The 14149-nt window shown below is 44.4% G+C and overlaps 1 protein-coding gene across 3 annotated transcripts in view; it reads right to left on the bottom strand.

Moving 5' to 3' along the window:
- Window positions 1–1156: 1156 nt before the first annotated feature.
- Window positions 1157–14149, bottom strand: part of LOC140730966 (discoidin domain-containing receptor 2-like) — a 101984-nt gene continuing 88991 nt past the window's right edge. For all 3 annotated transcript variants that reach the window (XM_073052086.1, XM_073052087.1, XM_073052088.1), the window contains 4 exons: window positions 13166–13363; window positions 11433–11667; window positions 7249–7398; window positions 1157–6672 (listed from right to left, as the gene is read on the bottom strand). In XM_073052086.1, the coding sequence (XP_072908187.1) occupies window positions 6532–6672; window positions 7249–7398; window positions 11433–11667; window positions 13166–13363 (724 nt within the window). In that variant the 3' untranslated portion in view covers window positions 1157–6531. The remainder of the gene's footprint in view (window positions 6673–7248; window positions 7399–11432; window positions 11668–13165; window positions 13364–14149) is intronic.

The raw sequence follows: 14149 nt of genomic DNA, 5'->3' as shown, positions 1-14149 counted from the left end.
CCCTTGAGTTTGTAGAAAGTAGTCCTATCTTCTGAGGCCATTCACTGACTGAGTTAGAACAGTCACCTCTATGAGAACTGTATAGAGGAGATAGAATTCTGATCTGAAACACAAAGGCTCGAATTTCAAACTGGCTCTAGGAAACTACCCAAACATTCCATCTGACCCTGACTTTGAAATCGTTGAGCACGAGGTTAAATACTGCAAATCTAAAAAATCTCTTAACCTTCGACAATCTGAAAATGTACCGTTAAGGTTTCAAAATCATCAGACTGCAAGTTAGAGAAGACAATTAAATTGACACAGGTCTGGCTTACCTGTTCATCCTATAGGGACGTGGGGCAGTTTGGTGCACACGTGTCTAAGGGACAGTAGGTACTGGGAAGTTGTGGGATGGGGGTAAGAGGTATGAAATGTATAGGGGTTAGGGTACCAGAGTTAGAAAGTGTGGAAGGGGATGAAACTATTAGTAGGATAGGGGTGAGTGGGGTCAGGGAGTATGTAGTATATGACTACAAAAAGGTGAAAAGTAGAGGGTGTTTGACCATAAGACCATAAGACATAGGAACAGAATTAGGCCATCCAGCACCATCGAGTCAACTCCACCATTTTTCATGGCTGTCTGATTATCCCTCTACTTGTAGACAGGTGGGGACAGAGGGATAGGTTTGACTGTAGAACTTGAACGGATACAGTGCCAGTGCAGTAGTAGGACAGGAGGGAGATGTGGTTGAAGAGTACCTTAGTGTGAAGGATGCAGAGTGTGAAGCAGTTCTAGTAGGGGTAAGGCGGCTGTGTATGTGAGTGGGAGTGCGGTGTGTGTGTGGAGCTGGGGTAGAGCTGTAGGTGGAAGGCTACCAGATGTAGAACCTTGACCCAAAACATTGCCTGGTATCTCCATGTGTAGATGTTGCCTGACCTGTTGAGCTCCTCCAGCACTTAGTGTGTTGAGCCTTGGAGATGAAGGTTCTTAGTTTAGAAAATCAGGTTAGGTTCAACTTGGAAACTGCAAGGTGAAGAGAAGGTTTATGGACTTTGTAGACAGGCACCCAAACAGTTGGGCATGTTGTATGTCAGGAGATCAGAGATGCATGTGATGAAGTAACACAATAATAACGGGATTATCACAAATAAATAGAGCAAATCACATCAATAGTAACTGTGTGAAAGATAGATTCATGGAGTTTATACAAAATGGTTTTCCAGATTAATATATTGAGCAATAATGTGGGAACAGGCTACTTAGAATCTAGTATTTTACGACAATTTGTGGATTAATGTGAAAAGACAGAAAATGATGAAAACACACCTGCAGGTTGGGCAGCATCTGCGGTGAGAGAAAAACAGAGTTATTGTTTCAGGACATTGACTTGAAAGATATAAACATTATACTTACATTCAAAAGTGGAGAAAGTAAACATGGTACAAAAATAGAACTGTAAGCTCTTTATATCTGAATACATTAACATTTTTAACAAGGCGGGTAAATTATTAACACAAACAGAAATAAATGCATATGATCAAATAACCACTGTAGAACTGTGGGTGCAAAGTGACCATAAATGGAAATCAAACCTCTCGGGGGTTATAACTGCTCAATGATAGATTATCAAGCTCTCCCCTCAGATGCTGACAAGTTGCTGAGGGCTTCCAGCATTTAGGGAAACGTAACCAAAATGTATGTAAAGATCTAAAACTAATGTTTTCAATGGAAACAAAAACGTAAGAGGCATGAGTTGGCAATGGTGGTCGATTGGGAAATTACATTAAAAGAATTAGATTTACCATATTAATATCTTGTTTAAAAAATCATAAAAACTCTTCAAGCAAAAATCACAAATAGAAACACACAAGCATAAACATGTCCTTGTTGAGGTCCTAGCCAAAAAAAGGTACACATGATTGGAAGACAAAGTATTCATTCCTAAAATGCTTGTCACTGCTTGTTTACTGCTACATATTTTAAAGTACTTTACCAATCTACTTTAGACAACCCAAGCCTTAAAGATTCTTTATTTTATTTATTGGGATACAGTGTGGAATAGGCCCTTCTGGCCCTTCGAGATGTGCTGCCCAGCTCCCCACCACTTTAACCCTAGCCTAATCATGGGACAATTTACAATGGCCCAATTTCCCTCGGGATCAATAAAGTATGTCTGTCTGTAACCAACTAACTGCTACATCATTGGACTGAGGGAGGAAGCCAGAGCGCCTGGAGGAAACCCACCAGCACATGGGAAGGAATGCACAAACATGCTTAGAGGACACCAGAATTGAACTCTGAAAACCAACGCCCTGAGCTGTAATAGCATTGCACTAATCGTTACGCTATCGTGATTGTGGTTAATGAAATGAAAGTAGCATTAGACCCAAGCTTCTAATGTTGCCAGAAAAGAGCAGTTTGGCAGAAGATTGGGAAATTTACAGAAATTATCGAAGGAGCCATCAAGTAGAATAGGTGATCTAGCAGGAAACATAAAGAACTCAATAAGTTTCTACAGTTATGTAAAAATGTAAGATCAGCTGAAGTAGATTCCTTACAGAGAAATTTTGTAAAGAGATAAGCAAGCCACACTGCAATTAAATAAGTATTTTGTCTATCTGTCCTCTGAGAAGATGACAGAGTGAAACTCTCTGAAAAGCTAATCAGGAATAAATGGAGGACTGCAGGATATTAGCAATTATAAGGTAACTAGTGTCAGGGAAGTTAATGGGATTGAAAGCCTGTGAACTTCCAGGAGATGATGACCTGCATGCCAAGACTTTGAAGGAGGTAGAGCCATGGCCTCTCAGAACTAGAGACCCATGTTCAATTCTGACCTCAGGCACAGTGTGGAGTTTGTATGTTCTCTCTGTAATTATGTGGATTTCCCATGGGTGCTCTGAGATTTTTCCCATGTTCCAGAGATGCACAGGGTGCCTACTGTAAATTACCCCTCACATAGTTGGCTGGTGGGATAATTGGGGGTGTTATGTGGGAGGGAGTAGCCTACAGAGAAGATTGATGAGGTTGAGGACAAATTTCCTCCCTCTGTTCTCACAAAACTTCATATGAAAAGTTCTGACAAAGAACAAGATGTCTGTGGTGTGCTGGGTCTGTTCACAATAGGCACTTGTAAATGATGGGGCCAGTAACTTTTAGACTGCTGATAAAGTCAAACTTTCTCTCCGTCAAAAACATTTCGGATGGGTTTATGGTTGAAGGTCAACCTTTGTGAACAGTTCCTGATCTTGTAGGACGAAGGTGGTGTAGTCACATGGGAAGCTAGGGGCATTCAAACAAAGGATATGCTGGAGAAACACTGTGGGTCAAGCGCAGCATCAGTGGGGTGGGGGAAGAAGAGGAACTGTCGTGATCTCGGGTTGAGCCCCTGCACCAGGACAAAAGGTGGAGTGCTGTTATTTTTCTTTTAGTTTAACCTTGTTATACGTACTTGTTTGTATTTTTATACAATCACCCATATACATGTAATTGTTCAGTGGCAGGTGTCACATTACTTGAATCTGGCTATTTAATTGGTTAATTGTTATCAATGAAATAACAACTGGTGTTATCAGTAACCTGGTATGAGAAGACCACACCGCCTCTGTCTCTGCTCTCTCTCCTTTGCCAAGCTTCTTCCTTTCTATTCTTTGTTCTTGTAACGCTCAGTAAAATGACCGTAAGGAACAAGTTTTATGTCTCAATCCTGACTTCGGAAGAACATTTGGATTGCGAAAGCATCAGGATCCAACAAGAGGGAAGACAACCAGTGTGAGGAAGTGAGGGGCAGTGGTGAGACAGGAGCCAGTGGATGATTGCTGGACACGAGAGAGGATCTTCCAGCAGGTTTTGTGTTACTGGGTAGGAATTTAGGGTTATAAAATATGAAGGGTTTAGGAAAGATTACATGGAGCTGGAAGCGGAACTGATGCACCTTCTGAGTGATCACCAGGGTGAGGTCTGTCTAAAATCACCTTGAGTTTTTGGTATTTGAAGTTAACGAACAACATGAAAATAATCTGCAAACAAGGCTGACAACTGAGGGGCTGGGGTGTAAATGAATATGTACACCAGACAGTTCAATTAAGGGGTGAGATTGTGCAGCATAGAATGAAACTACGTGGTATTTCACATTATGTTTTCAGTAATTTAACCTAATGCTTACTATTTATACCACTTATTTACATTATTTGTGGTGTTTGGTCTCTTCGTACATTCTTAATAATTCTGCAATTTGCTGCCAGATTTGAGCAATTTTGGTCTCTGCCTTGCGTCTTGAAAAGGTTCAGGTCATACCCAGATGACCCTCGATCAGAACAGCAGAGGAGGAAGTCCCTCAGGGTAGGTTTAAGTTATTGGAGCAGTCTCGAATGGGCTAAATGGCCTAATTCTACTCCTGTGTCTTACGATCTTATACTGCCTACACATAAGATTGCACACAACCAGAGCGGCAAACAGTATGTCAGTCTTTATTTCAAAAGGATTTGAGTACAAAATAAAGATATCTTATGAAATTATATGGGGCCCTGGTGAAGTTGCACCGTGAATAATAGTTGGCTGGTCAGGTCCCTACCTACTTGCAATGGGAGAATTGATTCCTGGGATGTGGATGTGGATAACTGTCCTTTGAGGAGAGATCAAGGTGACCGACCCTTATTGCCTAGATGTTGGAAGGATGACTCTTACGTGGATTGATGCAAAGATGAGGTTTTCCACGCTGGGGTGTCTAGAACCAGGGGTTGTGGAGTCAAAAGGACAACAATGAGAGAATTGTCTTTCACCCAAAGGGCAGCAAATCCACGGAATTCTGTACCCAAAAGTATGGTTGCCCAGTTCCCAAATAGATTCAAGACAGTTATTAATGGCTTCCAGGATATTCAGGGAATCGGCGGTTAACGTACAAAGGTGAGGCTGAGGTGAATGATCACGGTGGATGGGGCAGACAGTGGGAGTGGTTCTCAATGTGCTGTTGTAATGAATCGCTCTGAATTGGCAGCATGCGAGGCAGGTTTTTCACTGTGTCTTGGTATATGTGGAAATAATAAACTACTTTAGCAATCATCCTATTCCCCACCCCCCGCACACCTACCCCTTTCCCATCCAGTGAACTCACCCTTCTCGTGTCTACCAGCACCAGTAAAGCCCCCATCCCAGGTAGCACTGCCCAATGCCTGTCCCACCCTAATAGCATTAACAGAAGCAGGGAGATGCCATTCAGCCCATTGTGCCTGCTATACTGTTCAATCTTTCACCTCAGTGCTTCTTCCCTGCACTATCTCCATATGCTTTCATTCCCTTCTGCTCTCCTGAGCCAAGCCCAAACCTCTGGGGCTCCTGTCAGCTAGGTAGATGGGCCCTCCCCATTCCCCTGCAGCTGCCTCCCTCCTCTCGCAAACCCTTGGGACACCATTCCCACCTCGTCCACCATCCCAGGGGCCGGTACCCACTGTGAATAACCAACCTTTTATTCTGAGGTTTTAGGCACTGTCCAGGTAAAAAAATGTGCTGCAGCAACCCTGCCGAGCCCCTGCATCAATTTTCCCCAAAGTCCGACCCTCCCTGGTCCCAGCATCTCACTGAGACCCGAGCCCCTGTACCGACTGCTCTCCTACTCTCAAGCTTGAAAAGTACGCCAGCCATCTCCGAGGACTTTGGATGTCCAGTGGGGAAAGGGCTCACTGAAATGGAAGCTCTCCAAGTCATGCCACCCCCTCCTTCCCCCCCGCCCCACTCTGTTAAACCCTACTCCCCAACTTCCATGACAGGGGCCCAGGATTTGTGAACAGCTCTCACATTAAAGCCACCAGCACTGAAAGAAAGCAACATCAGTGCAGACGCGATAGGCAGCAACTGCTCCACCAAAGCGTCAGCCAATCAGTCACCTGTGAACGTTGCCTATCTACAGCAACACATCCAGCTGTTGACATCTCACTGCCCACCACTCAACTCACAGCCGTGCATGGCACTTGAAGTACAATCTGTACCAATGCAAAACCGTGACTACAGCACAACTGTAGCAGTTGGACATCTCCTCAAACGTGACTGGGGATAATGTCTACATTCGTAGGTCGAGGACACTGGAGTTAGATCACCAATTTCCACAGGCTTCTCTGTCCATCTGCAGCTTTCAGGCTTCCAATGCGAGGAGACACCATCAGAAGGAAACCAGTGCTTGTCCTCGCCACAGGGAACGATAGAGGAAAAGTAGTGTTGTGTGACCAGCACTGGCTGTGTCTTCAGGTCCTTCCAGCCTGCACCTCCAAACGTCTCCGCTCCCTCAGCGTACTGACAGTCGGTGAAATGACTCCAACATTAACACCTTCCCAATGCCTTGTCTCTTGAGTGTTACTGTAGCAAGGAGCCATCTTGAGCCTGTTGTCAGTACATGAGGTCAGCAGACAGAATGTTGTGTTGCTAGAGAGGCACGAGCAGGAAGTGCACAAAAGAATGAGCTCGTCAAGAGCAGGCACCGCTGGTCAATTCCTGCACCAGGCGATGAAGTTAAGTTGTCCATTGGTATACTGAAGCAATGGGGGGAGGTGCAACAACTAGGTTCCATTGACCAACTGCTTCTGGAGGAAGTGGTGGATCTGCTCAAAGCTTGGCCGGTCCTTGATGTCTCTGCTCCAGCAGCTGATCATTAAATCAAACATCTGCTTGGGACAGTCAACAGGCTGAGACAGGTAGACCTGTACAGGGAGGAAGAGCACAGAATGGTCAGAAGGCTACTGCCAGCATGAATCCCACCTCTCTCTGTTAATGAACTTGACTGTGAGTGTCTGTTCTGACCCGCAATCAGCCCCAGTAGGAGGGAGGGTGGGGTGGATGGTACACTCTGGGATTTTATGCAGCACAACCTTGTTATTGTAAATGTGATCATTGGGATGAGGCATTCACACACAGTCCAGCTGCTCTCTCGGGTAATGTAGAAGACCCAGTGACAGTTTCAAAAATATAGTGAGGGCATCAGAGGCAGGCACCACTGAATAGTGAGGGCTCTCCTGGTACTACAGCCAATAGTTTGCCTTATCAAACAGTCTTAAGACAGATTATCTGCTCTTTATTATTACAATGTGTAGGTTCTTTCACTACTGCACAGCATTTCCCATACATTAGATGGACTACGATTCAAAAGATTCCTTCACTGGCAGTAAAATCTGTTAGGATCTCTGCAAGGCGCTAAAATAAACACAAGTTCTTTATCATTTAAGATACAGATAAGCACAATGAGGGAGGCCAATACTATAGACAACGCCCTATTTTACCTGTCGGCCTTGATTCCGGAAGAACTCTCCAGTATTCATGATGACTTGCTCATCGGAGTGCTGGGAATATGGCTGCTCCCTACAGAAGGTGAACATCTCCCACAGAGTCACTCCAAATGCCCATACGTCACTGGCTGTGGTAAACTTCCCCTGTAAAGACCAGCGTGTAAGAACCCTTCGCAATTCCACATGCATACCCTCTCCCCCCATAGTCAAGTTTTTTCTCCCATTGTTCCAATCTCCGCAAATCTCAGCTCGTCCTATGTTCTGATTCCCATCTCCTGACCCAAGCTCACCCAATATCATGTACCTTGGCTCCCAGAAAAGCAAGATCTCAGACTTCCCCCCCCTTTCTATTGCTTGGAGCTTTTCCTTCAGCACTGCAAGGCCTCAGCATCCCTCCGGGTCTGCATTATTGCCCCGTTCCCTCACAATGTTGACCAGGATCAGGAACAGGCCCATTGGCTCACATGGCGGTGCCAACCATGATGACAATCTAATCCCATCTACTGGCACGTGGTCCGTATCCCTCCCTCCATTCCATGCCTGTTCAGTTGTCTGCCTGAATGCTTCGTAAGCACTGCACTTACTTCCACTACCTCCCCGGCAGTATGTTCCAGGTTCCATTCTCTGTGTGAAAACTTGACTCATAAATCTCCTTTAAACTTTCTCCCTCTCAGTTCAAACCTATTATCTCTAGTATGTAACAACCCCATCTATCTACGCCTCTTATAATAGTATAAACTTCCACCAGGCCTCCTTTATTTAGCACCTGATGCTCCAAGGAAAACAATACAAGTTTGTCCAACTTTATAGTTCTACTCTCTAATCCAGAGAACTTCCTGGTGAACCTTTTCTGAACCCTTTTCAAACCTTCCACATGCTTCTTGTAATGCGGTGACCAGAACTGCACGCAGTACTCCAAATATCGCTTGACCAAAGTCTTATACATCTGCAGCTCAAGTTGCCAACTTTCACACTCAGTACTCTGACTGATGAAGGCAGGTACACCACACACTTTAAAAAAAATCATTCAATCTACTTGTGTCGCTACTTTCAGGGAGTTATGGACTTGCATCCCAAAATCCCTCTGTACACCAAATCTCCTAGGGGTCCTGGTATTTACTGTGAGCATTCCTTTTGCATTTGACCTCCCAAATTAAACTCCACCTGCCATTTCTCTGCCTAAATTTACATCTGATTTAAATCCTGCTCTATCCTTTGACAACCTTCCTCATTATCCACAATTTCAATTTTGGTGTCATCTTCAAATTTACTAATTAGACCATCTATATTTTCATCCAGATTATTATACATATCACGGAGGTCCCAGTACTTATCCTTGTGAAACAGCACTTGTCACAGACCTCCAGAGAAACGCCCCTCCGCCATTACTCTCTGTGTTCTTTATTCCTACTATTTCCTGTCAATCAATCAGTTCTCTACCTAATCGGCACATTACCTACAATCACACGTGTTTAACTTTGCACATTAACTATTATGTGAGACCTTTTGACAGCTTTCTGAAAACCAAAGTGCCTCCCAACACTGGTTGTCCCCATCCATGGGACCAGTTACATTCTCAAAAGGTTCCAATCAACTTCTCAAACATGACCTCCCGTTCATAAATCCATGTCGACTTTCACAGATCCGGTCACTGTTTCATAAATGTTCAGCTATCACATCTTCCGTAATTGCCTCTGGCATCTTCTAACCATCAATGTGAGACCAACTGGTCTCTAATTCTCTCTTTTCTCTCTCCCTTCTTTTTGAAACACTTGGGTTACATCAGCTGCTGTCTGAAATGTAAAATCCGAACCAGAACCTAAAGAATGTTGGAAAATGACCACTCATAGTTTTGAGGGCTACTTCTTTCAATACTCTGGGATACAGACTATCAAGGTCTGGGGATTTATTGATCCGCAGCCCCATCATGTTTCCCAACATCATTTCATCAGTTATACTGATTTCCTTCTTTCCTCCCTCTCACCAGATTCCTTATAGTCTCTGGGAGTTTATGGGTGTCCTCCTTTGTAAAGTCAAAACCCCAGTATTGTTCACCAGCCTTCCCACTTCTTTGCTCTTCATGATAAACTCTCCTGGTTTTGACAGTAGTCTTCACTACTTTTTCTTCACATATCTATTGAAGCTTTTACACAGTTTTTTTAAATGTTCCCTGGAAGCCAACTCTGAAATGCTATTTTCTCCCTTTTGATTAATTCCTGGGTCTTCCTCTGAATTCCAGTCCTGAGGTTTGCTATTTTTGCAGTCTTCCCCTTGGATATAACGTTATCCCTAAATTCCCTGTAGCTGTGGTTGAGACACACTTCCTGTTTTATTTTTTGACCCCAACCGGAATGAACAATTGCTCTGGTTCACCCACAAACTCTCTATGATGACCTGCTCCCTGGATGGTTCCTCAGTGTATTAACCCCACAAGTAATCCTGTATTCATACTGGAAGTTCCTCTCCCACATAGTTGTTACACATTTGCTAGTCCGATCTACATGAACATTAAAATCACCATGATTACATTTGAATGTCCCAAATTTCCTGCTTAACCCAACCCCAACATCAAATGAAAATCAGAAGTTAAATAAGTATTTAAAAGACAGCCAATACTCTGAAATAAAAATAGAAAATGCTGAAAACATTCAGGTCAGGCAGCATCTGTGTAAAAGAGAGAAAAAAATAATGTTTCAGCTTGATGATTCTTTAGTTGCCTAACCTAACAAAGTCACCCTACTGTTTGGTGTTTGTACAGTGCCTATAAAAACTATTCACCCCTTTGGAAGTTTTCATGTTTTATTGTATTCCAACATTGAATCACAGTGGATTTAATTTGGCTTGTTTGATACTGATCAACAGAAAAAGACTCTTGTGTCAAAGTGAAAACAGATTTCTACAAATTTGTCTAAATTTGTTTACAAATATAAAACACAAACTAATTCACAATTACTCACCCCCTTCAAGTCAGTATTTAGTAGCTACACCTTTGGCAACAATTACAGCCTTGAGTTTGTGTGGGTAGGTCTCTATCAGCTTTGCACATTGGGACACTGTAATTTTTTCCCCATTCTTCTTTACGAAACTACTCAAGTTCTGTCAGGTTGCACGGGAATCATAAATGAACAGCCCTTTTCAAGTCCAGCCACAAAATTTTAATTGGATTGAGGTCTGCACTCTAACTTGACCGCTCCAGGACATTAGCTTTATTGTTCTTAAGCCATTCCTGTGTAGCTTTGGCTCTATGCTTGGGGTCATCGTCTTGCTGGAAAACAAATCTCCCAAGACACAGTTCTCTTGCAGACTGCATCAGGTTTTCCCACCTGCATTGGGAAAACAATTCCACCTTCCCCAAAAGTGGTTTCTACATCCCAGAAATCCAAATCCCTTCATCATGCTCTGTCTTTCCAACCATGCATTCATCCGGTCTGTTACTAATCTCGCTAACATGTGGCACTGGAAGTAATCCTGAGATTTCTACCTTTGCGGTCCTGCCAAGCTCCTAAATCCTTGTAAACTACCTTGCAGCGTCTCACCCTGTTCTCTACCTATGTAGTTTGTACTGATGTGTACAATGGCCACTATCTTTCAGACTCGCTCTACAGCGAGCTCTGTAACTACTCTGTGCTATCCTGAACCCTAACACCAGGGAGATGACATATGCTGATAGGTCCAGAAACTCCTATCCATTCGGTAATTCCCCTCCCAAGTAGCAGGGCCTACTAGTGATGAACTAGTTAGTGATGCAGTCTGCAAGAGAACTGTGTCTTGGGAGATTTGTTTTCCAGCAAGACGATGACCCCAAGCATAGAGCCAAAGCTACACAGGAATGGCATAAAAACAATAAAGCTGATGTCCTGGAGCGGTCAAGTTAGAGTGCAGACCTCAATCCAATTAAAAATTTGTGGCTGGACTTGAAAAGGGCTGTTCATTTATGATTCCCGTGCAACCTGACAGAGCTTGAGTAGTTTCGTAAAGAAGAATGGGGAAAAAATTACAGTGTCCCAATGTGCAAAGCTGATAGAGAGCTACCCACACAAACTCAGGAGTAGTCACCCTGAACCATTGTCTGAAAAAACCATCCTCCTCCCAACAATATCCAAAGCAGAACATTCACCCCGATGGCACGTTGGACGCAAACTTGTATATTTGGGATAAAAACAACGGGCAGCACTCACCAGCAGAATGCTCTCCCAGGCCATCCACCGGATAGGCAGCACGGCCCGACCCTGGATACGGTAATAGTCACCGCTGTACAGGTTGCGGCTCATGCCAAAGTCAGCGATCTTGATGGTGTAGTGGTTCCCCACCAGGCAGTTGCGTGTGGCCAGGTCCCGGTGCACAAAGTTAAGCGAGGAGAGGTACTTCATGCCTGAGGCAACCTGCGTCATCATGTGCAGGAGACACCGGTAGCTGAGGAACACAGGAGCAAATGGTGAACAATTGAGACAGCGATGAGCGCAGAGCGAGTCTGTGGTCGCATCATCCACAGATGATGAACGCTCTCCTCTACGTGGAATATTAAGACATGCACGTTCATTTCTTAAGTGGTACATTATGAGATCAGATAAAGAGTTATGAGAAAGTTCTCACGGGTAAAGGGCAAGAAAGTGGACGAGGAATATTGAGACTATAGAATGGCAGAGCTGGCTTGAGGGGTTCATTCTCCTCCTGTTCCTACTTGGTTACAGCTAACTTGCTCATTATTCATCAACTCTGGCTTCTGCCTCTTTGTCAATCTCCAACCAGGTTAATAGTTAACCCCACGGGCACCACAATAGCATAGCAGTTAGCAGGACGCTATCACAGCGCGGGGAGTTCTAGAGTTCAGAGTTCAATTCCGGTGCTGTTCCCTAGTGAATCTCTGTATGTCTTTACCACGGAATGTGCGGATTTTCCCCGGGTGCTCTGGTTTCCTCCCGCAGTCCAAAGGCTAGATTAATTGGTCAGTGTAGGTTGTCCTGTGGTTAGGTTAGGGTTAATCAGGGTTGTTGGGGGTTATGGGAGCGACATAGCTTGAAGGGCTGGACGGGCCTACTCTGCATGGTATCACTAAAAATAAATACATAGATAGTTCCAGAAACCCTGGGTTTGCAGTCTCTATCAGGCATTTTAAGAAATGCCTCTTGGATTTCATATAAACAACATTCAGAGACTCAAAACGATTCAGCAGACCCGAGCTGCTGCTCACAGACAAACCCTCCTGTGAAGATGACACGTTCCGCTGCTTGCTTCCACAGTAGCGAAGACTCACATCACCGCAATACGCAACCTCATCGGCCAGCACTCGCTCACTCTACCTCTAAGATGAGAGGGACAACCCTAGATCGCTGAGCAATGCAGGAAGTCAGCACCAGATCTACTAAGGATTGAGTTGCCACGCTCGTACATTCAGCGTTTGACAGAGCGTTGGGCACAGTCAATGGATTGGATCGAAACTCTGCCATCCGTCTCCGGTCTTATCCTGGCACCAATCTGTGCCTTACATTTAATGACCTGAAGATGCCCATCTTTCACTCCTTCCAATATCAGTGCTCTGTATAAAGTCAGGATTTCAGAATGTGCCTCAGGAACAAGTGGGCACTCTCTTGCCTTACAAGACCCTCCCCTGGACCTTTGAGCATAAATCTCTACTGAAGCCCTAAGAAACCACTGCACTTCATTGGTTTTTGGAGATGTCCTGACGAGGTCTTGTGCAGCCCCTCAGAAACCCCAGAAGACCCTGTACCCAATATCAAAGAGGAAAATTGAGTAGAGAAAACCTATGTGTAGAGATACTTGAGAAGTGCTTCATTGGCTGAAAGGAACTTGGAGATATCCCAAGGATTACAAAGCTCTTCTGCATTTCTCCAGGACCCAAACCACTCCCACCTCCATTACCTTTTGCTTCCCTCAGGTTGGCGAGTCCTACCTCACGCTGGGGAGGTTGTTGGCCAAGGTGAAGTGGTTCTCAAGCACCCGCTGGGAGAGGAACTGGTTGAGATCCCCGTTCTCCATGTACTCTGTGACCATGCAGAGAGGGTCATCACGGATACAGATTCCAAGAAGCCGGATGATGTTAGGGTCCTTCAGCCGTGACATGATCTTCACCTCTTTGAGAAAGTTGTTTCTGGAAGGGATGCAGAATGCTTTACAATGTTAACGGCTGCGCAGACCTGCCCAAAGCTAGCACCATCCACTCTACACTGCCCTGATCTCTCTGACCACTCCTGCAGAACGGCTGAATCAGTATCAGAATTATTGTGCTATGTTGATCTAGCAGTATATACAAATTACTATACGTCATGTCAAATTTATTTATATAGCACACATTTAAAAACAACCCACGCTGACCAAAGTGCTGTACAGATCAGAGCAGATAGCTAAATCACAAATATAAGAAACACAGACATAACCAACAAGGCAAACAGCTTATAGGCACAAAAGAAACAACACAAGGGCCTAGGCACAAGCTAAAAATCAGCCACATCAGGAAGATTCAAACTCTAGTGAATAAAAGTAAGTTTTGAGCCTGGATTTAAAAGAGTCGATGGAGGGGGCAGATCTGATAGGGAGGGGAATGCTGTTCCACAGTCTAGGGGCTGCAACAGCAAAGGCGCGGTCACCCCTGAGCTTAAGTTTAGATCGCGGGACAGCCAGGAGCCCCAAGTCAGCTGACCTGAGGGACCTGGAAGTAGAATAAGGGGTTCGAAGGTCTGTGATATGGGGGGGGGGGGCAGGCCATTTAAGGCTTTATAAACAAACAAGGGAAACTTAAAATCAATTCTGAACAGCACTAGCAGCCAGAGGAAAGAGTCCAGGATAGGAGTAATATGGTCCCTCTTCTGGGGTATGATAATAAATAAATTAATAGTGCAAAATACAAATAACGAGGTAGTGTTCATGGGCCATTTAG

This window comes from Hemitrygon akajei, chromosome 7 (assembly GCF_048418815.1).
Source record: "Hemitrygon akajei chromosome 7, sHemAka1.3, whole genome shotgun sequence".
NCBI classification, from domain to species: Eukaryota; Metazoa; Chordata; class Chondrichthyes; order Myliobatiformes; family Dasyatidae; genus Hemitrygon; species Hemitrygon akajei.
This window is presented reverse-complemented; position numbering and strand designations above follow the sequence as displayed.